This window comes from Camelus dromedarius, chromosome X (assembly GCF_036321535.1).
Source record: "Camelus dromedarius isolate mCamDro1 chromosome X, mCamDro1.pat, whole genome shotgun sequence".
Taxonomy (NCBI): Eukaryota; Metazoa; Chordata; class Mammalia; order Artiodactyla; family Camelidae; genus Camelus; species Camelus dromedarius.
Window position 1 is genome coordinate 72,831,907 of NC_087472.1, and position 26,289 is coordinate 72,858,195.

General features: G+C 35.9%; 1 protein-coding gene across 7 annotated transcripts in view; it reads right to left on the reverse strand.

The window, feature by feature from the left end:
- Window positions 1-26,289, reverse strand: part of KLF8 (KLF transcription factor 8) — a 256,752-nt gene that overhangs the window by 38,117 nt on the left and 192,346 nt on the right. For 3 of the 7 annotated variants that reach the window (XM_064483105.1, XM_031445056.2, XM_031445054.2), the window contains exons 2-5: window positions 20,428-20,501; window positions 9,075-9,639; window positions 5,907-6,018; window positions 5,137-5,276 (exon numbers count right to left, since the gene is read on the reverse strand). In XM_064483105.1, coding sequence (XP_064339175.1) covers window positions 5,137-5,276; window positions 5,907-6,018; window positions 9,075-9,639; window positions 20,428-20,501 — 891 coding nt within the window. Of the gene's footprint in view, window positions 1-190; window positions 685-2,354; window positions 2,439-5,136; window positions 5,277-5,902; window positions 6,019-9,074; window positions 9,640-19,689; window positions 19,834-20,427; window positions 20,502-26,289 lie in introns of those variants that run through there. The other 4 variants (XR_010379485.1, XR_010379486.1, XM_064483104.1 and 1 more) reach the window with 4 other exon arrangements.

Below are 26,289 nucleotides of genomic sequence, written 5' to 3' on the forward strand. Positions count from 1 at the left end.
TTCTCACACTGTATTTAAAAAAAACCTCAAAATGGATTAAAGACATAAATTTAATATCAGAAACCATAAAATTCTAAAAGAAAACATAGCGAGTACACTCTTTGACATAATTCATAGCAATATTTTTTGGATCTGTCTCCTCAGGTAAAGGAAACAAAGCAAAAATAAATGAATAGGAACTAATTAAATTTAAAAGCTTTTGCACAGCAGAGGAACCCGTAAACAAAATGAAAAGGCAACCTACTGAATGGGAGAAAATATCTGCAAATGGTATTCCAATAAGGTGTAAAATATATTAACAAAATATATAAACAGCTCATATAACTCCATATCAAAAAAAACAAAGAACCTAATGAAATAATGGGCAGAAGACCTGCATAGACATTTTCCCAAAGACATACAGATGGCCAACAGGCACATGAAACAGTGCTCAACATTGCTAAACACCAGGGAAATGAAAATCAAAACCATAATGATGTATCATCACACAGACTTCAGAATGGCTAATATCAAAATGTCTATAAATAACAAATGTTAGCTAAGATACGGAGAAAAAGAAACCCTAGTACACTGATCATGAGAATTTAAATTGGTGCAGCCATTATGGAAAACAATATGGAGGTTTCTCAAAAAACTAAAAATATCCTATGATCCAGCAATTCCACTCCTGAATTATATATTTATCTGAAAAAAATGAAAACATGAATTTGAAAAGATATATGCACCCCAATGTTCATAGCAGAATTATAGCCAAATAACCAAAATATGGAAGTAACCTATGTGTCCATCAACAGATGAATGGATAAAGAAGTGATAAAATATATATACACAATGAAATATTACTCAGCCATAAAAAAGAATGAAATTCTACCATTTGCAGCAATGTGAATGGACCTCATTATGTTAGTGAGATAAGGCAAACAGGGAAAGAAAAATGAATGTATATGCAAAAGAGAAACAGACTCACAGATATAGAACACCAACTTGTTACCAAAGGAGAGAGGGAAGAGGGGAGGAACAAATTAGGAGAATGGGATTAAGAGACTCAAACTATTATGTAAAATATAGATAAGCAACAAGCATGTATTGTATAGCACATGAAATTATTGCCATTATCTTGTGATAAGGTATAATCGTGTATAATCTACAAAAATACCAAATCACTATGTTGTACACCTGAAAATAATATAATATTGTAAATCAACTATACTTCAAGTAATCCCACCCCTGGGCATATATCCAGAAGGAACCCTACTTCAAAAAGACACCTGCACCCCAATGTTCATAGCAGCACTATTTACAATAGCCAAGACATGGAAACAGCCTAAATGTCCATCAACAGATGACTGGATAAAGAAGTGGTGGTATATTTATATAATGGAATACTATTCAGCCACAAAAATGACAACATAATGCCATTTGCAGCAGCATGGATGTTCCTGGAGAATGTCATTCTAAGTGAAGTAATCCAGAAAGAGAAAGAAAAATACTATATGAGATCACTCATATGTGAAATCTAAAAAAAAAAAAAAAAAAAAGAACATAAATACAAAACAGAAACAGACTCCTAGACATAGAATGACATAGAATACAAACTTGTGGTTGCCAGGGGAGAATGGGATGGGAAGGGACAGACTGGGAGTTTAAAATTTGTAGATACTTACAGGCATATGTAGAATAGATAAACAAGACCATACTGTATAGCACAGGGAAATATATACAAGATCTTGTGGTAGCTCACAGTGAAAAAGAATGCAACAATGAATATATATATATGTTCATGTATAACTGAAAAATTGTGCTCTACCCTGGAAATTGACACAACATTGTAAAATGACTGTAACTCAATAAAAACATTAAAAAAGAAAAAAAAGATGTGAATATATACACACACAGTGGAATATTACTCTATATTACTCTGCCATAAAAAATGGAAAAATTTCATTCTTCCATTTGCAGCAAAGTGGATGGACCTGGACAGTATTATACTTAGTGAAATAAGTCATACAGAGAAAGACAAATGTATGCTTTCACTTGCATGTAGAATCTAAAAAAAATAAATGAATAAACAGAAAGAGAATCACAGATATAGAGGATAAACTAGTGGTTACTAGTAGGAAGAGGAGTGGGTGGAGGGACATACCGGGGGAGAGGCAGATAGGGGTAGGCGATTAGGATATATTGTACAGCACAGGAAATACAGCTAATATTTTTTAACTTTAAATAGATCATAATCTATAAAAATATTGGATCAGTATGTTGCACACCTGAAACTGATATAATATTGTAAATCAACTATACTTTAATTTAAAAAATGTCAAACTCATTGAAACAGAGCATAGAATGGTGCTTACCAGGGCCTGAGGCAGAGGGGTATGGGGAGATGTTGGTCCAGGGGTACAAATTTCAGTTTTGCAAGATAAATAAGTCCTGGAAATCTAATGTACAACAATATGGCTATAGTTAACAATACTGTATATTTGAAATTTGCTAAGAGGGTGTATATTACATGCTCTCACCAGACACACACGCACACACAAAATGTAACCTGGTGAGGTGATAGATATGTTAATCATCTTGATTGTGGTGAATATTTCACAATGTACGTGTATATCAAATCAGCCAATTTTGCATCTTAAATATATGCAATTTTAATTTTCAACTATAAATTTGGAGGAGAAAAATAATAAATTAAGACAAAAAAATCTGTGTGCGGCAGTGAGACTAAAATTGAAAGAATATAGCCAACATTTATTGAGAGCTCATTATATGTCAGGTAATATTCTAAATGTTTAGACTATTAATATTTCCAGATAAGGAAACTGTGGGAAATAAAGGTGATGTAACTTTTCAGCTAATGAGTACACTCAAATCCAGGCAGTGTAGTTTCACAATATATGCTCTTGGCTATTATGCCTATATCCCCAATAAAAGAGTTATTTGAAGAAGAAAACAATAGAACCTTAGAAACAAACAACTGGAGGAATAAGAGAATGCTAAGAATCAATGATTAATTTTGCATCTGAGTGAATGGGTGATGCTGTTATTAGAAACTAGGGCTTAACTGTACATTTAATGGAAATTGTTGTAGCTCTACTTCCTACTTTATATGATTCTAGCTCAGGGGAGATGAAGGGCTGCATTGTATCCAGATAAGCAAGAGCCTCATGGCTCTCTGCTGAGAAAAAAATCTACCACAGACAAAGATGTTACTCTCTGGAACCCTTTGAAATAAATCTTAATCTTTAGAGGGCAATAAATCAGGCATTTCTGCAGCTGCTCAGTTCCAAAGAACCTGTGGAACACCAGCAATGGAAAAAAGTATACCCAGGTATACTAAGTATACTACAGTTGGATTCCTGGGGGCTTTTCCCACTTAAAGGTGTGATCATTGGCAAATTGTCTCTGAAAATGGCATCTCCATCCACCCAGTCACCCAAAAAAGAAATCTGAGAGTCATCAGTGTCCCCTCAATCATCAATATACTTCCTTCTCTCCACATCCACTCCTAACATCCTAGCTAGGCTCTGATCATTTTTTGTCTGCATCACTATAGTAGTCTTTTAAGTGGTCTTCCCCCTTTCACTCTTGCATCTCAATGCTTCCACCAACTACTGCACTCAATATGCCTAGCCATGCTGGGCTTCTGTCAGTAATTAGAACAAAGCAAGCTCATTCTTATCTCACAGCTTTTGTTCTCTAACCAAGAACACTCAAGCTTTTTGCATAGCTGGCTCCTCATATTGATTATGCTAGTCAATGTATGAGCTTTGTTTAGATCTAAATTGGAATAAACTTTAAAAAAAATTTATTAGGTAATTGTGGAAATTCGATATTAAGGGATTTTTATGTGCTAGTAATATTGTGCTTATTTTTAAATGTTTGTGTTTTAAAGATATATTCTGAAATATTTATGACTAAGATAATGTGATGTCTGGAATTTGCTTCAAAATAGTACAGTGGGGAACGGGATAGTTGGTAGGGGTGTGGAAGAAATAAAATTGGCCATATACTAATATAATTGTTGAAGTTGGGTAAAGAGTACATGGGAGTCTGGTAAACTATTCTACTTTTGCATGTTGAAAATTCAGGTTTAAATCCTTAAACATTATGTATGTATGTATGTATGAATATATATATTCATTCAGTGGAATCAGCCTCCATCCTATGTGGAGGAGAAGCAAAGAAAACATCAATAAATAAATAAAAAGGTGTTACGGGAATATTGGGAGAATTTAGCCTGGAAACCAATCACCTGTTCACAGCCTTGGGACATAGCAATCAAAACTCTGGGTTCTTCTATACAAACCCTAATATAATATATGTTTATAAGAAATGAGGGCCCCTGCCTTATCCAGGGTGTCCAACCTCACTTCTGAGCTGGAGATGACTGGAGTTGAGGAGTCTTCAAGGCAGAGGATACAAACAGATGACTGACAAGCTACTTCTGGACCATAGGCAGGTTTCTTTGAATCCATGGTGTTATAAAATTTCTTTAATTAGATGCTAACATTCAAATCTGGAATGTTTCACAAAAAATCTTGATTTTTTTTTAATTTGGAAGATTTGGTAATACTTAGTTGGAATTGAGTGACAGTTCTCCTTCAAATTGGGCAGGTTGCCTGCTCCCCTCCAACCCTCACTTCTGACCTCCCTGGTATGCTTTACTTATTCTTGCTAGCATGCACCTTTTTTCTAACATGAACAAAGGTATGTTATAATTTGGTGGATGGTGCTGAGCTCCAAAAGCTTGCTTTAATTTCACTATACTTTTCAATACTCAGTAAAACGTAGGGCTCTGGTAGAAAGGGAGGGAGTGATGTCTTAGCTGCCTTAATCTTCACATAAGTGTTAAGACTTCCCAATTAGAAAGATTGTAGGTGCTCAATGGGGATAATGACTATTCAGAAGATACCAGGCGTAGTGTTTTCTTAGGCTGGTTTCATGAAAGCTACCGTAGACTAGAAACAAGACATGGGGTAAAAGCCATGAATGGAGCCTGTGCCCATGAGTATAAATAGATCAGTCTTTGTTGCAAGAATTTCTTCTCTTCCTATCTCTCAGAGATTGAATGTGTGTATGTGTATGTTTGTGGGGGGGGTGTGTGTGTGGAGGGTAGGGTGGAGGTGGGCAGACCTGTATGGATTCTGCGGTGGGCTTTCAGGTGAGAGCTTTTGGTGTACACTTTGCTGCATCCCGCAAAGTCACACTGATGAATCCGTCTTCTTTTCAAGTCAAGGGACTCTTCTCCCTGCATTTGGGTCATTGCTGCTGGTCTGAGCAAAGAAAGAGAAATAGGGCCAAGTAATGATTTTAAAGTGAAGGCTAGATAAATGGACTTACATGTAATGGTATCACCTCATACATGCATTAAATTTATGCAAATTTATCACCAGGCGTCTCAAGAGAAGAAATAAGTGAAACAATTCAAGTAATTCCCTCATCTAGGCCATTCTGTTCAGTAAGTGTAAGTCCCAGGAGGTGGTAATGTTTCCTTGGGTGATTTCTGTTCCTAAGCAGTGTGAGAATTTCACTCTAACAAATCTCATTCTTATGTTTAAAGGAATGTATTTTTCATACAACATGATTGCTAAAACACAAGCCAACTACAAGGCTGTTTTAAAATTACGGAGAGAAACAGAATACGACTGTACTTTACGGGAAATTTGCAGATTTCTTTCCAAAAGTAAAATTGATGATCTACATTATAACATTACTCTGTCATAACATACATGTCCATGCACATATATGCACACAAGCTTATACCTTAATTGAGAAGGCGTTTACCTATATTTTGTTGTCCTCAAATTCTTATAAATTTGTGTCTCAGAATTTTTTCCACTTCTACCACAGACACACACATATATACAAAGAGACAGTCCTGAAGTAAAGATAAAAGTACTCACTCTTGCTGTAGTCCCTGAAGGCCCTGTAAGGTTGAGGATCCACTCTCAATTGCATTCTCCTCACTGTCACTTGGGATCTCCAGTGGAGACATGGAGGTGGGGTCAACTTTCACTAAAAGGAAAGAAAAGAGCAGTGTGGGCTACAAATATATGTACTTCTGCATTCATTTTCAGGATTCCCAGTTTAGCTCACAATGAGATGTATCAGCAAGGTAGAAAAATAAAGAAAAAGCAAAGATGGAAGAAGTACATATGCATGGGAGGAAGAGAAGAACATTTAAAATTTTAGCACAGAAGGATACATAAATTCCTTTGAGGGAATTCTGGTACCACTAGAATGAGCTTCTCCAGGATAGCAAGATAAGATAGAAGGTTTCTCTAGGATAGGGTTTAGGTATGATTCATCTCTTTATCTTCAGCCCCCAGGACAGGTCTGCTGAAAAGTCAGGTTCAATGTGTGTTTGTTGAATCAAATTTTAAATAGTTCCATGGCTGTCCTAAGATCAATGCCTAGGCTCACACCAGAGGTGAGAACATCTTCTTTGGTTTTCATGTTCCTAAGTCGAAATAAGTCAATGAGATGAGACACATAATTAGCACCTAATAGGTGCTTGATACATGTTAGCATCCTTCCCTTCTACCTATGTTGGCAGAAGCCCTCAAATATTTATTGCCAACCATTGGTGTTTCTGATCCCTAACAAAACTCATTCAGGTGGTCAGCCATCTCTTAATCTAGTGAAAGCTTCAAAACTTCTGTATAGAAGAAACTTATGGGTGGCAATAAGGTTGGGGGTGGAGAGTATTTGACTAATGCAGTCACCTCCAAACATTGTATATCATTCACTAAAATGTTTAAAGCATGCATCTCAATAGGGGATGTGTGTCTGTGTGTGTGTGTATGATATAAATGTACCAGTATCCTAAAATTTTGTGTACATTATGAAAAATAAACAAAATAACATGTAAAGGGTGACAAAATAAAAATAGAACATTTGATACTTTCTTCTAGTACTCCATTTATTTTGTACAATACCCAACCTCACCCCTCACCAAGCTGAAAGCATAGTACTTTGGAGACCACAAGGCTAATGGTCTCAGCTTGAAACTACACTGAACACTTTTAAAATTGATTCTATTAATTTAAAGTGGCTCTGGTAGACTGATGGATATTATGAGCAGAATTCAAAGCCCCATAACCATTCCTTGGTTTTATTACTGCCTTGATATCAGCAAATTCTCACACAGAGAATTTAATTTTCCCATTTCCTTTTTTGTTTGGCTCTTCCCCTATATAAGAATTGATAATCATGTCTTAATTAACCCCTTCAGGGGACCTCAAAAACAAGGTTGTTATGAACATTTATCATTACCACAATTAACCACTAGTAAATAATGGCTTTTTTTCATAGTTATAGAAAAGGTTTTTTGTTTGTTTGTTTGCTTTTTTGCAGGAAAATCCCAGAAGTGGTTGCCAGGACCATTTTTATTTATTTTTTATTTTTTAAACATTTTTTTATTGAGTTATAGTCATTTTACTATGTTGTGTCATATTCCAGTGTAGAGCACAATTTTTCAGTTATACATGAACATACATGTTCATTGTCACATTTTTTTCACTGTGAGCCACCACAAGATCTTGTATATATCTCCCTGTGCTATACAGTATAATCTTGTATATCTATTCTGCATATGCCTGTCAGTATCTACAAATTTTGAACCCCCAGTCTGTCCCGTCCCACTCCCTGTCCCCTTGGCAACCACAAGTTTGTATTCTATGTCTATGAGTCTGTTTCTATTTTGTATTTATGTTCATCTTTTTTTAAGTGAAATAGGCCAGAAAAAGAAAAATACCATATGAGATTGCTTATATGTGGAATCTAAAAATAATGGCATTTTTATCCAAAAAAACATGCCAGAGTCTCAGCAACTTGATGCTTAGTATGTCATTTTTCATTCTCCTACATTTAGTGATGAGATAATCACAAGGCATTGAATTTCAAAGGTAAAAAACACTTAAGTTCTTTTTTCACTGAGCTGAAATCGTATACCAAGTCATTTCCATACACATATCTCTCTTTTGATTTTTTTAATTCATGCTAAACATTTATCAGTTCCTCATCTGACATGGGTTTGAGTCCTCTCACCATCTTAATCTTTCTCCTCCAATTATATTCCAATTCCTCAACATCCTCTCTAAAGTTGAACGTCCAAAAGTGATTATAATTCTACAGATGTGGTGAAGCTAAATATCTTGAACCACTTAAGCGGCCATATAATTTTCTTTTATCATTCTCAATTACAAACTAAAGTAGATATACCTCCAGAAGGGTAACTGGATAGCTGGGGGATAGTGGTAAAAGGAAGACAAGGTTCCTTTCTGAATTCTAAACTTATTTTAAAAATTAAATAAAGGGTAACATTACAGCGTATAAACTCTTTCCTGGACAAATTTTCAAATTTGTTCATCAAATTATTTGTGACAAGTACTATTTGTGTGCTCTCTCGAGATACACAAAGAGAAATTAAGTCTTGCAAGTAAAAAAGTAAAATGAGTAAAAAAGTAAAATGGACGATGATAGATGCCAAATGAGGAGGAACATAGGAAAGATGGCAACATTTCAAAGAAGACTATTTTACCTGTAGGGAAGACAATGCAGGGGGGCTAAGCCTGGCTATATGCATAGGGCTAGAAACATTCTCAACTTTTCTACCAAAGCATTCCTAATGGCATAAAAGATTAAACACATCCTCCTGGGAAGTCCCAGGGTGGGTGCCTTAGAAGGCTTAAAACTATTTTTGAAGTTTTTATTTTATCTTAAAACATTATTCAAATTTTATATTTTTCTCTTTAACCATATCATATTTTTAAAATATAAACTGTTTTAAATTACTTATTATTAAATAACATAGAGGTTTCAGGGAAGATATATAGTGTTTCACTCAAGGATATGCATACCCCAGTTTGAGAAACATGGGCTAAACAAAAAAGAGTCATTGTACATTTGTAAGTATTGAGGAGACATGATAAAAGAAGTGTTTATGAACAATTGCTCAAGCTGTATGCGAGAATAATTTGAGAGAATGAAAAGAAACAGGAGATACGATATTCTAAAAGAGAATAAATGAAGGAAGGTAAGGTCCAGCAAAGGGGCACACTGATGCTCACCTGATCCAGCATTTTTGCCATCTCCTCCAATGAGTGGGACTGTAATGGCTGCAGGGCCCCCATCTGCAGGCAAAGTAGTATACACCATGGGCAGTGACTGCACCACCACTGGGATGGCCTTCAGACCACCCATCTTATTTGGCAGACTGACTGAGGGGATGGTGTGAATCACATGTAAGATCTGCTGACCACCAGTCCCCTGAGAGGAGGTCAGGATAGAGCCTGGGGTCAGAACAGTAGGGATATTTGTTGAAGTGCCTGTGTCAGATGTTGAAGTGGACGCTACAAGGGTCTGAGAAGCAGGCTGTGGCTTGGGAGGACGTATTGGAGCTTGCAGCATACTGGCAGGCTGGAGAGGAGCCTTGGGCTTGTGAAGGGAGAGGTCAACTGGTTCCACCTGGGGCAAGTTGAAATCATTAGCCAGAAGTTCTTCTGGGGGCTCAATCTTGATGTCATTTAACAGTGCTGGGTTCTCCATGGGGCTGGCATCCAGGAGTGGTGGAGATGTCATATTATTTCTGTCTGCTGTCTTAAGAGAATCTCTAATTTGAACAGGGCCAGTGACCTAAAATAAATAAACAAATAAGAGGTACAAAACAGTGAGTATTTGTACCCTGAAGAAGACATGTGAGCAATGAAAGAAAGAAATCTCTGTTCTCTTGTCATGGACAGAATATATAGTGAGTTGAGAAAAATGAGGTAAGAGTAAAAAGAGCAAAAAGCAAAAGAAGAGTTACCACAGTTTAAAAAAAAAAAGCAAAAGAAGAGTAAAGAGGAAAAAGGAGCACAAACTTTATTGAGCACCGGCACCAGGCACTGTATCAGGCAATGATACAAATTACTTCATTTAATCATTACAATAATCCTGCAAGATTAATTAGTATCAACACTTTCTGAGTATCCACTATAAGTGCTGTGCTAAGCCCAGTGAGGCCACACATGAATAAGGTATAGCCACAAAGTACACACCAACATATTAATTATAATGATAGAATAATGAGTAGCTTATAAGTCATACCATAACAAAAGATGCAGCAGACATATAAGCAAGGTATTTTAGAAAAAGAAAAAGGAATGATTCATTTTGTCTAGACAGGATCAGGGAAGGCTTCAAGGAGGAAGTGATATTTTATGTGGGTCTTAGAGGCCTAAGAGAAATTCTGTAGGTAGATGGAGTAAGAAAGATATTTCTTTTTACAGAGATATAACAACAGACAATATGTTTGGGAACTAATGATGCAGTACAGTCAGTTATATTATATGCAAAATCTAACTGTATAACTAATTCAATGATCACTTTATAGGTAATATATAAAATATCTTAAAACCTCAGCCTAATTTCAATTTTTCTAAGAATTCCATGAATTCAAAGGTGAAGGATATCCCCAATCAAAAAGTAGGCAAAAGACCTGAACAGACGTTTTTCCAAAGAAGACATGCAGATGGCTAACAGGTACATGGAAAGATGTTCAACATCATTAATTATTAGAGAAATGCAAATCACAACAACAATGAGACATCACCTCACACCTGTCAGAATGGCTATCATCAAAAAGTCTACAAATAACAAATGTTGGAGGGGATGTGGAGAAAAGGGAACCCTCATACACTGTTGGTGGGAATGTAAATTGGTGCAGCCACTATGGAAAACAGTATGAAGATTCCTCAGAAAAACTAAAAATAGAACTACCTTTGATCAAGCAATTCCACTCCTGAGTATATACCCAGAAAAAAACCCAAAACACTAATTCAAAAAGATATATACACCTCAATGTTCATAGCACTATTTACAATGGCAAAATATGGAAGCAAACCAAGTGTCCATCAACAGATGAATAGATAAAGAAGATATGGTGTATATATATAATATATATAGATATTATGTAGTATGCATATATAGTATTATATATTACATATATATAATGGAATATTACTCAGCCATAAAAAGAGTGAAATTCTGCCTTTTACAGCAATGTGGATGGACCTAGAGACTTAGAGAATATTATGCTTAGTGAAATAAGTCAGACATAGATAAATACTGTATGATATCACTTACACATGGAATCTAAAAAATAATACAAACAAATGTATATGCTAAACAGAAACAGATTCACAGATATAGAAAACAAACTAGTAGCCACCAAAGGGGAAAGGGAAAGGGGGAGGGGAAAATTTGGAGTAGGGGATTAAGAGGTACAGGTGACTATGTATAAAATAGATAAGTAACAAAGATATTTTGTATAGCACAGAGAATCATAGCCATTATCTTACAATAACTTACAATCACTATGTTGTACATTTGAGACTAATATAATGTAAATCAACTATACTTCAATTAAAAAAAAAAGTCAAGGATATTGTGGACTGTATATTGCCATTGCCAAGCAACACTTTGGACCTTGAAGATGGCCTTGGAGACGGTGGTGCTACTTAGCTAGTAAACAAAACAATATTCCATTCTCTATCAGGATTATATTTGAGTTGTGAGAGTTTTGAATTATGAGAAATGTTCAGGAAATCACCCATTGAAAAAAGTACAACTATCTTTTATCTCTGGAATATGAGGGAAGGTAGAGTTCAAGGAAAGGCTGGGTTATAAAAGATAATTGTTTTGAGAAGGGGAGTGGACAGAACTATTTCTGTGATATTTAACTATTTGCTTAATGAAAGATAGAAGGAGTAATAAGACTGGATTCAAAGAGATCAAAAAGGAAGTAAGAGAAAAAAGCTTGGTGAGACATTTATGAGATTATTGGATAAATTTGAATATTGACTGGTTATTGGATGATGTTAAAAAAGTAGTGTTAACTTTAAAGGGTTGATAATGATACTGTAATAGGCAAGAACAAATGTGACTCCATATTAGATCTGTTCCTTTAGCTCTAACTCTGTGCTCTATTTTCTGTGCTTAGTCACACTGGTTCTGCACCTTTTGTAAAAGAATGTTGCCTACAGCCTGAAATATACAGTATAGCCCATTCTCAAGGCTCTGACCTTTAAAGGCATAACACTTTCCCATTCATATAGAGATGAAAAGTTGCAGAACAGAGAATGCCATTTGTCTTGTTAAAGGTTTACACAAACATCATGATATGACCTACATGGACAGCTGCAAGAACAAAGGATTCCGACACCAAGAAGTTTGCAACAGCCAACCACACCCCCTCCCCTTTTAGTATAAAAGGAGCCTGAATTCTGACTTGGGTAAGATGGTTCTCCAGGACATTAGTCTGCCATGTTCTTGGTCTGCTGGCTTTCCAAGTAAAGTTGTTATTCCTTGCCCCAACACCTCATATTCTGATTTATTAGCCTGTTGTGTGGTGGGCAGAATGAGTTTGGACTCAGTAACAATATTATGGTTATGATTTTTAAAATTTTAGATGAGAGATAATACGAGCCTGAACTCAAGAGAATGATGAGGGGCAAGGAGATATAGTGTCCTCTTGCTCTGACTTCTTTAAAAAACTCTCAGAGCATGCTGAGAGTGAGAAAAGACACCAAGAAGTACCCATGCTTTACCTACAGAATTTAGGCAGACAGCCATCTGCTTTCTCCTGCTGTGCTATGATGTTTTTGGTTTCTTGATTTATAAGCCCTCATCCCAACTCAGGCTTGTTTGTGGTCCACATGTTGCTTCAATCTGCTCCTCTAAGACATATCTTCTGTGATTTGTCTCAGTCTTTGACATATCTCTAAAATAATCCATCCCTCATGGGTGGATTCATTCCATCTAGGTAGAGGGGGCAGTAGAATCCTGTTGGTGGGGAGGGGGAAGATATGGAGAAGTTGTAAAGAATGGCTCTGCTGAACTTAAAAATTCCTTGTCCTCTGAATCCCCCAAATCAACCTAAGCTCTTATTTCTCCATATTTGCTACTTGTCTCTTCACCTGACTCCCTTCCCAAATTAAGGAGGCAAAATCCCAGGAATCCTTAAGGAAGAGTAGGAAGAATTATCTCTTCTATAGTCTCTCTATCATGACTATAAATAACATTGAGAATTAGAGTTATAACAGAAAGCATAAGAAGAGGTTAGGTATAATATCATTTTCTATCAGAATATAGATTGTGGGTGCAGATATAGAAATATACACTGTCAGCCAATATACATTAAGAAAGGCTCTAGTTAAAATTTTAGGAACTTTCTGGACTCTATGCTTTAGGCCCTAGAAACCTAAGGAAGCTGAAGTTCTGAATTGTAAATATAAAACGAAGACTACTTTGGCAACCTTACTCTTTTGCTAAATAGAGGCCGTTTCCTAGACCTTCATCACTGACCAGAATAATGCTATGATTTCAAGGCCTTGTGCTTAGCTAGTACTCAATCCACAGTTATTCATTTTATTGACAAACATATTATTCAGGGAAATCCAAAATGGAAAATGACTGATGAAAGCATAAAACTTGAAGAACATATAGGCTATTCTTATTGCCTTGTTGAGATAAGATGTTGCAGGGCCCTGCTTCAGCAAGCCACCATGAGTTGTCCTTCTGTAGACCAAGTCTGCCTTGTAGTCTACTAATTCTTAACAAAAACCCTGTCCACAAGAGGGCGTCAATCATTACTCTCTGCTATCATCACAAGACTTTAAAAGAAATGTTGGAAGTCCAGTTGTTTGGGTTGTATTGTTTTACTTCCTCAAATCATATCATCACATATTTCCTTCTGTACATATCAGTTTCAAGTGTATCTGTTATGTCTAAGTGAATCCAGCCTATAGCAAGGATTTTCTGGTTTATGAATGCTGTATTCTGCAAGTACGCTTCCTCAACAAAGCAGACTATGCTTGAAAGCAGCTCTCAAGGTTGACCTTACTGTCTTCTTGCTTTGTGGCCTGAAAACATAATAGGACAAGCATTCCATATCTACATATTACTATACTAAATGCTTTTTGTGTGCACTGAGAATTCTCTTTTAATATGGTCAAAATAATTTTAATAAGAATTTCAGTATACAATCTGAATTCTTTCATATTTTTATTATAGCTATCCCTATGGTTAAACACACACTATCTACCTTACTTTCTCTTTGTAGAGTCTGAGAAGATATAATGTAAGGAGTGAGTGAGTTTTCAGCCCTAGAGTTTTGGAGATATTTTAGAATTCTCACTAAGATGACTCAAAATGTCTCCCCATTCTACTTTTCATTGAGTACACACAGCTTTGGAAGCTCATATGAGGATTAATTTAAAGCTGTGTCGCTGTGGGCTGAGGGCCCCACAGCACGGTAGCCAAGCACTCACAGAGGGTCATCAGATGCTAAACACCCGTTCTGACCAAGCTCCAAACAGCAGGACAATGAAGACAAGAGCTGGGCGTCAGGGCGTCTTCCTGCAGGAAGGCCACACTGCTGAGGATGGGGGAGGGGCGCACTGGAGCAATTCAGGGTCCCAGGAACTCTGCCGCGCGTGGACATGCACTTCAATATTGTTTTTTGGTTTTATTATAATTATTACTTACATTTGTTTGCTCTCTCCTGACATGGTTTGACTGGGAGAATTAAGCATTCCACAAAGAAATGTGAAAACTCGAATACAGAGAGAAATTAATATTTTTATCTAAATGCTAACGATGTTTGTATCTGATACCTTATGAACAATTTTCTTTAATCGCTGGAGAATATATCATAATCTTCTAACTTGACTGAAGTTAAAAGTGGCTCTGAGCTGGGGGCACGCTTAAACTCACTGGCAGGCACTTTAATTGCTTATTCTAATTTGTTGTTATTTCTGTCATATATTAGTGCTGGCTACATAGAACAGGGCACTTGACAAGAAGGATAACAATACAATGTCTCTACCATATTTTTACACATTGTAGGAAAATCTCAAATACTCTGTATCCAATCACATCCCATCAGATCCAGTTGTTATAAAAATACTGTTTGCTTAAAGTGAGTGGAAGAGCCCCTGGAACACTGGTTTTTAAAGATGTCTCCACCCTTCATGAACAGATATTCTTTGGCTAACTCAGTTTCTTACACTTGAAACAATATTGACAGTAACTCAATATTTCAATAAATAAATTATGAGAGTGAAAGTCAGAACTAAAAAAAAAGCTGTGTCATCACATTTTTCTCTTTAAATCATCGATTTTCATCATCTTCAATATTGTGTGATGACTTAAGGTTTTAAGTGTTCTATAGTCAGTCACTAACATTTTTCAAAGAAAGAATAGTTTACCCATTCGCTATTTTATTTTTAAAATTTTTACTGAGTATGGTTGATTTACAATTTTGTGTTAGTTCCTGGTTTACAGCAAAATGATTCATATATACACACACACACACACATACATACATACATCCTTTTTCATATCCTTTTCCATTATGGTTTATTACAGGACATTGAACATAGTTCCCTGTACTATATAGTAGGACCTTGCTGTTTATCTATGTTTATATAATAGTTTGAATCTGTTAATACCAAACTCCTAATTTATCCCTCCCCCATTCACTATTTTAAAACTTTAGCCTGCAGCTTTCTAAGATTTCTGAATATATGAAGAAGGTTATGTATGTAAAAAGTCCAGAAACTTGGGGGTAATTTGGAGAGAAGTTTTAATTTTCACAGTCCTTCCCCTCAAATGTCCAGGATCCTAATTCAATTTTAAGTCGATTTGAGTTGACAAAAAGAGTTATTTATTGATGTATCACCAAAGAGGATTGATAAAGGCACCTAAGACCCTCCATTCTAAAAAGAAACTCAGAGAAAAGGTGGTCAATTTCACATATTTAAGCTCTTGAGCATTTGATGAAGGTAGACGGCCCTGCAAGGTGGAGGGTCAGGAGAATCAGTTTAAAACAGCTATGATTTAGAGCAAGACTAGAAAGAAAATGAAAGAACAAAATACTCCAGACAGCACAGAAGATGGAAAAGAGAAGAAGGAGTATTGTCATGGTAATAAGATAAAGCTCAGGCTCCTCCCAAATAGAAAGAGGAAAGCCGTTTTTGTACACGGGTCCCTTCTAGCTTTGCTTTGGGTTTAGACTAATCATTTTCATGTCCAGGTTCTCATGTATGCGCATACAAACATATATGCACACATTCATTGTTTAAGTAAAAAAACCTCTAAATCTCCAATAAAGACATCAGGTGTTTGGGTATTAGAGAAAGGACAGGTGGGTGGAGTGGATATTATTAGAAAGTTTGACATAATCTAAACCTAGAGGGATTTCAAATTTTACTTCACCACCACCTCAATAGCAGCAGCAAATGGAGCACTATTAGACAAAATAATTCATCAATTTGTATAAATTAATGAAATAGGCAATCCTAAGGAGAAAGTATCAAGCATTGTAGCAGCCACATCCAGGCAAAATGAGGTCAGAAATGTATATATGTAGGTATGTACATATATATGTGTATATGCATATGTCTGCATATATTCATTCATTAAGTATTTAATTAGTACACATCTAAAAGCATCTAAGATTGTTTGGGGATGGTGCATAGATAAGTTATTTTATTTAAAAAGTTATATATTTATTTCTTATATATTAGAAAATTAGATATATATAACACATTGTAGTGGGCTGAACTGTGCCCCCCCCCATGTCCATATCCTAATCCCTAGAACCCATGATTATTACTTTATTTGGAAAGGGTCTTCGTAAATATAATTAAGGACCTTGAGGAGATTCTCCTGGATTATTTGGGTGGGCCCTAAATTCAATAACAAGTGTCCTTATAAAAGACACACAGAGGAGACACACACAGAAACACAAAGAAGAAATCAATATGAAGATGCACACAGATATTGGAGTGCTGAGCTCACAAGTCAAAAAATACCTGCATCCACCAGAAAGTGGAAAAGGCAAGGAACAGATTCTCCCTTAGAGCCTAGGGATGGATCATTGTACTAACGACACCTTGATTTTGAACTTCTGGCCTCTAGAATTGTAAGAGAATAAATTGCTGTTGTTTTAAGACACCCAATTTGCAAAAATTGTTGTGGCAGCCCTAAGAAATTAATATCCCACATCAAATCCAGAATTCTTTGGACTGTTTAGTATAAAACTAATATAATATTTATTTATTTTTAGCTGATTTATTTTTAAGTAAATAATATTAATGATAAGGATATGGCAAACGTGAAGGTGGTACATAAATAACTGAAGTTTGGGAGAGGAAGATTATCACTGTGTAAACAAGAGATATTTACATGAAGCAGTTGACAGTTAGAAAACAAGTAGTAAACAGAGCCATATGAGTGACTGATACATATAACTTAGCATTCCAGGAACTCAAGGGCACTGGAGATTAGTGAGAGTTGGGGTTATCAATGAAAGTTTTATGGAAGAGATGGAATTGGAATTTGAAACTTCAGAAAGTGTAAGATTTGGTAAATGAGACAGGCTGACTGAAGCACATTCCTGGCAGAAAGAATGGTACAGGAAAAGGTGTCACTGAGAACCTTTGAGAAAATGTATAACCCAATTAGTTAATATTATAGAAATATTGTTAATTTTCTTGGGTATATTAGTGTTGATGTGGTTATGTAGGAGAATATCATTATTAGTAAGTGATGCATACTGAATTATTTGGGTGTGAAGTTTCTTGATGTAAATTACTTTCAAAGGTAAGAAATGAGAGAAAGAGAAGAAGAGATAGGGAGAGAATCACAGAGAGAGAGGCAGCGAAAGAGAGAGAATATATGCAACTATGTGAGAATATGTGCCAAAATGTTAACAATATTAAATTGGAGGAGGGATGACATGTATGATAGAATATGAACCCTAGAGCTACTCATAAACTTTGTCCAAGAAATCCTACTTCTAGGAGATAATCAGAAACTACAAAGGGCAAGTGACAACCAAGTGCTCATTCATTATATGGTATGGTGATGTAGGAATTCAAAGAAGGGAGAGCAGCATGTGTGTACTCAGCTAGACAGCCACCCACCAATCCTACTGTAATAGGGAAGAACAAATCTGACTCTGTGTTGAATCTGTTTCTTTTATTTTAATCTTTATCTTCTACTGCTTTTGCTGCAAGTTAATCACTAAAAGGATGTTACCTATAGCTTAAAGTATACATAATGGCCCATGTCTGGGAACCCTGCCTCCCATGCCTGAGCTTAAGCCAAAATACCTTTGTTTAGTTCACGGGAAACATCCTGACCAGGCCCACCTGTGAATGGCTGCAGGAAAGAAATTAACACATCCCCTCCAGACTCTGGCTGAAACCAGGAATTATTTGCAACAATTTACCACTTTTTTTTTTTTTTTTACTTTTCCTCCTTACTTCCCCCTCTTTGCTCTATAAAAGAAACTAGCATTCAAACCTGGGCAAGATGGTTCTTTGGGACACTAGTTCACCATCTTCTTGGTCTGCTGACTTTTCAAACAAAGTTGCTATCCCTTGCCCCAACACCTTGTCTCTCAATTGATTGGCCTGTCATACGTTGAGCAGTATGAGCTTGGACTCAGTAATACTACATCACAACATAAATAAATCATACAATGGACCAAACTAAGAGGCTTCTGCGCACTAGGATAGTTGTCAGCATTGTATTGTTATAGAACACAAATTCAGGGCCCAGGACGTGGTTAGTGTTCCATGGCCATGTACCACAAGCACCCTAGCTTCATTAAAAACAAGATATCTTGGAAGTGGCAAGAAACAAACAAAAAAAGTGCTTAGATCATCTACTATCCAGAATTGTCTATACATTGCACCAATTTCAAGGTGACTTCAAATTCTAGAACCTTAGTATACTTAATGCATGGAAAAACATTTTTTGAATTGTACTTAAGTATATTGAGATTTCAAAATTAGGTACCTTTGTATGCCTGACAAAATTTCATTGAATACTTTTTATTACAAGTCCAATACATTTTAATCTAACCTTTATATTCAGCTTCCTTTTAGTATCTACTATGACAAAGTACCAGCAACCAGCAGATGTTTTGCAACAATTACCAACTTTTGATGTGCTAATAGTACCTAAATGGCAACAGCTAAAAGTAAGGTAAAAGAGATATTAAATTGAGTTTAATGTCATTAAAACAGTACAAAGGCTTCTCATCTATATGCACACATAACTTAAATAAATTCAGTTGTACACCAAACACAAAGCATTTAATGATTAAAAACATTTTTTTCTAAAATATGACTCCTAAACATCAGGCAGATACTTTATCTGGTTGCTTATGTAAAGTCACAGATCAGTATTAGATACACAAAGCTGTATACTGAATTTCATGGGCAATTTAAGGATTTTCAAAGATGATTTTGATTATATTTGGGTTTCACTTATGCAATGACTTTAAAACTCAACTCAAAATGGGATTTCCATATCTAACATGGAGTGCTTAGCTGTAAAAACCAGATAATCTGTTTTGAATTCTTGTTCTGGGAGTGCCCAAGGTTACAACTTTCTTATCTGTAAAATAGGAACATTAAAATGTCTATCTTTGATGGTTAATTTTATGTGTTCACTTGGCTAGGTCAGCTGCCGAGATATTTGGGCAAACATTATTCTGAATGTTTCTGTGAAGATTTTTTGGGTGAGTTTAACATTTAGATCATCAAACTTTGAATAAAGCAAATTACCCTCCATAATGTGGCTTGGCCTCATCCAATCACTTGAAGGCTTTAATAAACAAAGACTGACCTCCTCCAAGGAGAATGAATTCTTTCAGCAGACTGTCTTTGGACTAGAACTGCAACTCTTCCATGGCTCTCCAGCTTGCCAGCCTACCCCATCAGATTTTGCATTCACCAGGATTCCATAATCATGTGAGCCAAATCCTTAAAATCTCTCTCTCTCTCTAGATAGATAATAGGTAGATAGGTAGATAGATATAGATAGATATATTTGGATAGATATATTTTTCTTTTATATGTAAAGATATATATCTTTAAATATAGGATATATAATTTATAGTTATATAGATAGATATAGATAGGTATAAATACATATTTTATTTATATCTATAGATATACAGATAGAAAGATATTGAGACATATACATTCTGTTTGCTCTGTTTATCTGGAGAACCCTGATTAACACACTTCAACAGAGTTAATGTGAAGATTAAATAAAACAATGCATTTGGTCTTTGGGGTGCCTGAAATATGCAATAGTGCTAGAAAACTTATTGCTGTTGTCTACTAAGTGTCTAATCTTGTCCCTCTAGCCTTGATCCCAGAGGGGATGATTCTTTTGGGCCAGATTTACTCCCTATTTGAACCAGAAACCCAAGCATCCAAGTATTTCAGGGAAATCTCCCTTCTTTCACCCCTTCTCAGCCCTCAACATGTTGTTAGAAAGAAAAATGAGCTTCAGCTCTGCAACAATTACCAGGTACTCAACACTCAGTATTATTATCTTATTTTCCTGATAACTGACCTGTTTGAATACATGCATTGAGCTACCTTCTGAATTAAGGTGGATCTCCAAGTTGTTTATGAGTTGATCCATATCTGGAAAAGAAACAAGGGAAAGACAATTTTAAAATAAGATCTAACCTAATATATGCATACAGTATGCCATTTACCCTTGGCTACTTCTGTTTGTGTTCTATGAACATTATTTTTCAGGACTTACTAGATACTGAGAAGTCAGTATTTGGACAACATTCTAATTTATATATTCTACTCATCAAGATAGCCCTGATTTGTCCCCAACAATATTAGCTGCCCCCTCACCTCAAATCCTGTTTGCACATGAATCTATTTCTTTCAAACTTTCTAACCCAAATTACCTTCAGAAGAATATCATCATAGCTATGTAGTTTTCAAAATCCTTCCATTACTGGCCTAGTTCTCATTCTAAGGAGTTCCAAGCTCCTTAGATATTTACTCAACTGAACTTCTTTACACATCCGCACCAAATCTCTCTAAAGAAGCATTTTATTTCTCTTAAACATACACACCAAATGGGGTTAATATAAGCAATTTTCCATTTTTTTCATTAGATACCTTTCACTCCTTTGAAAGGAAATACTTGGTGTCTTCATTCAGTTTCCCTATATCATCACAATAATTTATATCAGTAGTACCTACTAGCACCTCTTCAACCAGATTTCCTTTGGTTTATCTATAGTCTAATCTCACTAGAGATGAAAACACAGGTCAAGGAAAATGAATCCACAGCTTGCTTTTGACTTAATTGCTTAGATTGCAGATCACACTAAGTGTCACCAAATCTTACAATAAGTTTCCTCATTTATGACCTGGTTGCATTTCAAAAGATAGTCTATAAATCAGTTAATTGTTTTGGATTTCAAATACATTTACTCATAAAGTGTTCATTTTACAGGTCACTTCAAAATTTAAGACCTAATGCAATCAAAATGAAACAAATGAATAATCAGCAAAGATACAAAATTTTAATACAGCCACACAAAAAAGTAAAAGATAAACCTAAAAACAATTCCTTTATTTACTGAATATTAGGAATTGAGGAAACCAGTCGTAATTAGGTAATTAGATAGGCAATAACACACAGTGAATCTTTTATTGGGATTATGAGGAAAATTTCTGGGCCACTATCAAAGAGTCTGGAGAATTTTGACACCTCATCTCCAATTTTATCTCAAAATACACGAATTTTCTTTTCTTTCATCCAAGTATATGAGTAGAAATGCTCACATGTACATTTATCATTCACCAAATATTTACTGCATTAATTACTATGTGTCAGAGGGTATACGAGGCACATTGTTATCAGTTTTAGATCTGGGTCAACCAGACATGGAGAGTCAGCAAGTATAGTAGAGAGCACTGACCTGGGAGTTAGAAGCCCAGGAATTATATCCTATAAACCTTTGTCAAGGCCTTTTTCTTTCTAAGCCTTAACTTCTCCATATAGAATTAAAATATTTTAAACTATTCTCTGCAGAGTCCTAAGGCTTCTATAAAATCTCTTTAGGGGTAAGGGTTGGAGTTAATGGAGGAAGAAGCATAGTAAGGAGTAAGCACAGTAGAAGTCAGATGCAGAAAACTCTGATTGTCATTAGAATATAAGCTCCTTGTAGGCAGAAAGTTTTTTCTTTTTAAACTTTTTTTTATTGAGTTAGAGTTATTTTACAATGTTGTGTCAAAAGAAATTTTTATCTTTGATGTTTTATCCAGTATATATGTATATATATATATATATATTTTTTTTTTTCCAAGGGCTTAGACCAGTGCCTGGCAAAAGTATGTGTTCAATACATTTCTGAAGGTTTTGGTGAGAGTGACAGAAAAAGAGAATGAGAAAGTGTGTTTTCTCAAGTACAGGAATTGGACAAAAGTAGGAGAGAATAAAAGAAAATTAGAGGGGTTATATATGAGACATGTTTCTGGGTTAACTAACTGTGAAGTATGAGGTGCCAGAGAGGGCAGCTTTTTCTGATTTCAAGGAGGGAAAAAGGAGGTGCAATGGTAGAAAAAGAATGTCCAGTCAGGTAACTTTTATATAGTCATAGTCCACAAGGGGTGGGGAGAGGCATCATGAAAGCCAGGAGGGCTTGCTTGGTTGCTGGCAGAAAAATCTGTAGAAGAGTGGGGAGAGAATGCAGTTCTTGCTCTTTATTCACTTATCCTTCAACTAGGCCTTGTTATTTCTAGCCAGGACAACTTAGGAGAGCCATCTTCTATCTGGTCTTCCTCAATTCCTATGGGTTAATGAAACAGCAAGGTCAAGGAAGCAGAGTGACTTTGATAAGCTGTTTAGCCCCTATGAACCTCAGTCTCTTCACCTGCCCAAGAAGTAGGGGAAATGGCACTGATTTAATAGGGTTAATGTGAGGATTCTATGGATTAGTACACATGAACGCACTTAAAATAGTTCTTGGCATATAAGAAGTTTTCAATATAATTAGCTATCATTATCATCACCACCATTATTATTGTTGATGGCCAGAATCTTTCTCTCTGGCCCAGAAGAATATCTCCTAGGAATCAGACAGGTCTCAATGTGCTTACAAACCTTCTCCACTTCCTATATTTACAATCTAAATTTTTTAGCACCACTATCAACCCATCCTCAGTCTTAGTGACTGAGAGTTAGTTACCTTTGACTCCTCATTCTTCATCTCCATCCAATTGGTTATCAGCTGCAGTAAATTCTACTGCAGAAATGCCTCTTAAATCTAGCCTTTCCAGTCATTTCTTCTTCTAGCCCATATATCACATTGCTACCCAAGTGTGGTAAAAACATGCAGGCTCTGGAGTAAGTACCTAGGATCATATCCTGGCTCTGCAACCTCTTAACAATAAGACTTTGGGTAAGTTTTTCCATCTCCCTTTGTCTGTTTCCCCAGCTGTAAAATGCAAATAATAGCAATATTAGCTCATAGGTTGTGATGAAGATTTATCAAGTTAATATGTGTTCAAGTATTTAAAACAATACCTGGCACAAAGGCACTGTTTCCCTTACTATCAGGTGAACCCCACAACAGTTACCTCATCTTGTTCTTCTTTGTATCCCTTCTTTTAGCAGAGTACTTCCTCCTACAATGTGCTAATGTCCAATAAATGAATGATCACGGGATCAAAGAAAGGTTATTTAATAGCAATAATATGTTATAAAATAATATTACTATTATTTAATAGCAATAAAATCAAGGAGCCTTAAAAATACTTTCTGCCCCACCACTCATATCACAAATACTTTGGTTAAATGGCACATGGGGGATAGCTGACAATTAGGAATGTCTCAGCCATTTCTGGTCAGCGTCCTCTTACCCAAAGAATAGTCAACTGGAATAGCTATGAGATAACCCTGGACAACATTCTAAATGTTATAGAAGTAAGTAAAGGGAAAGCTATGAGGAAAGTGCATAAGTTTCTGTTTTATGGAAAAGAAAGTTTAATATTTAATCAACTAAAATTTAAAACTAGAAGACATTAGGGCTTACGGAATGGTCTTAAAGGAAGCTCAGTTTTTGAAAAAGAGGGCTTCATAAATCTTTTGCTTTTCTCTAGATTTGGAGTTGCTGTTCTAAGTATCTGGGACCAGACAACTGCCCAGAAACTGCAAGAGAAGTAGTGAGAAAATACCCAAATGGGGTTACGGTAGGTCCTGGGCCATTAAGATGTGAATCCACAGGCAGGAAGTCTTCAGAAATGCAAATTAGCTACTTGAGACATTTAACATTATTCTGTTTAGATTGGCTCTTTAAGCCTTTGAACAAACATTTCACTAGAAATGAAATCGAATTAGCAATAAAAAAAACCTCCCTACAAATAAAAGTCCAGGACCAGATGGCTTCACCAGGGAATGCTACCAAACATACAAAGAAGAACTCATACCAGTCCTTCTCAAACTCTTCCAGAAGATTCAAAAGGAGGGAATACTCCCAAACTCATTCTATGAAGCCACCATCACCCTGATACCAAAATCAGGCAAAGACACTACCAAAAAAGAGAATTACAGGCCAATATCACTGATGAACATAGACGCCAAAATCCTCACCAAAATATTAGCAAATAGAATCCAACAACACATAAAAAGATTATACATCATGACCAAGTGGGGTTCATCTCAGGGACACAGGGGTGGTTCAACATACACAAATCAAACAATGTAACACATCACATCAACAAGAGAAAGGACAAAAACCACATTATCATCTCAATAGATGCAGAAAAAACATTTGATAAAATTCAACACCCATTTATGATAAAAACTCTCACCAAAGTGGGTATAGAGGGAACATATCTCAACATAATAAAAGCTATATATGACGAACCTACAGCCAGCATAGTACTCAACAGTGAAAAACTCAAAAGCTTCCCACCAAAATCTGGGACAAGACAAGGCTGCCCACTCTCACCACTCCTATTCAACATAGTCTTGGAAGTCCAAGCCACAGCAATCAGGCAAGAGGGAGAAATAAAAAGGATCCAAATTGGAAAAGAAGAGGTAAAAGTGTCACTATATGCAGATGACATGATACTATATACAGAAAACCCTAAAAGGTCCACACAAAAACTATCAGAACTAATCAAAGAATTCAGCAAGGTAGCAGGTTACAAGATTAACGTTCAAAAATCAGTTGCATTTCTTTACACTAATGATGAATCAATAGAAAAAGAAAGTAAAGAAACAACCCCCTTTAAAACAGCATCCAAAGTAGTATAATAACTAGAAATAAACTTACCAAGGAGATGAAAGACTTATGCATGGAAAACTATAAACCACTGATGAAGGAAATTAAAGAAGACTTTAAAAAATGGAAAGATATCCCATGCTCTTGGATTGGAAGAATCAATATGGTTAAAATGGTCACACTGCCCAAGGCAATCTACAGATTTAATGCAATCCCTATCAAATTACCTAGGACATATTTCACAGAACTAGAACAAAAGATAATAAAATTTATATGGAACCACAAAAGACCTAGAATTGCCAAAGCATTACTGAAGAGAAAGAAAGAGGCTGGAGGAATAACTCTCCCAGACTTCACACAATACTATAGAGCTACAGTCATCAAGACAGCATGGTATTGGTACAAAAACAGACATATAGGCAATGGAACAGAATAGAGAGCTCAGAAATGAACCCGCAAACTTTGAGTCAACTAATCTTCGACAAAGGAGGCAAGAATATACAATGGAATAAAGACAGTCTCTTCAGCAAATGGGGTTTGGAGAACTGGACAGCGACATGTAAATCAATGAAGCTAGAACACTCCCTTACACCATTCACAAAAATAAACTCAAAATGGATCAAAGACTTAAACATAAGACAAGATACAATAAATCTCCTAGAAGAAAATATAGGTAAAACATTATCTGACATACATCTCAAAAATGTTCTCCTAGGGCAGTCTACCCAAGCAATAGAAATAAAAGCAAGAAAAAACAAATGGGACCTAATGAAACTTACAAGCTTCTGAACAGCAAAGGAAATCATAAATAAAACAAAATGACAGCCTATGGAATGGGAGAAAATTTTTGCAAACGGTGAAACTGACAAAGACTTGATCTCCAGAATATATAAGCAGCACATACAACATAATAAGAAAAAACAAACAACCCAATCCAAAAATGAGCAAAAGACCTAAACAAGCAATTCTCCAAGGAAGAAATACAAATGATCAATAGGCACAAGAAAAAATGCTCAATATCACTAATTATCAGGGAAATGCAAATAAAAACTACAATGAGGTATCACCTCACACCAGTCAGAATGGCCATCATTCAAACGTCCACAAATGACAAATGCTGGAGAGGCCGTGGAGAAAAGGGAACCCTCCTACACTGCTGGTGGGAATGGAGT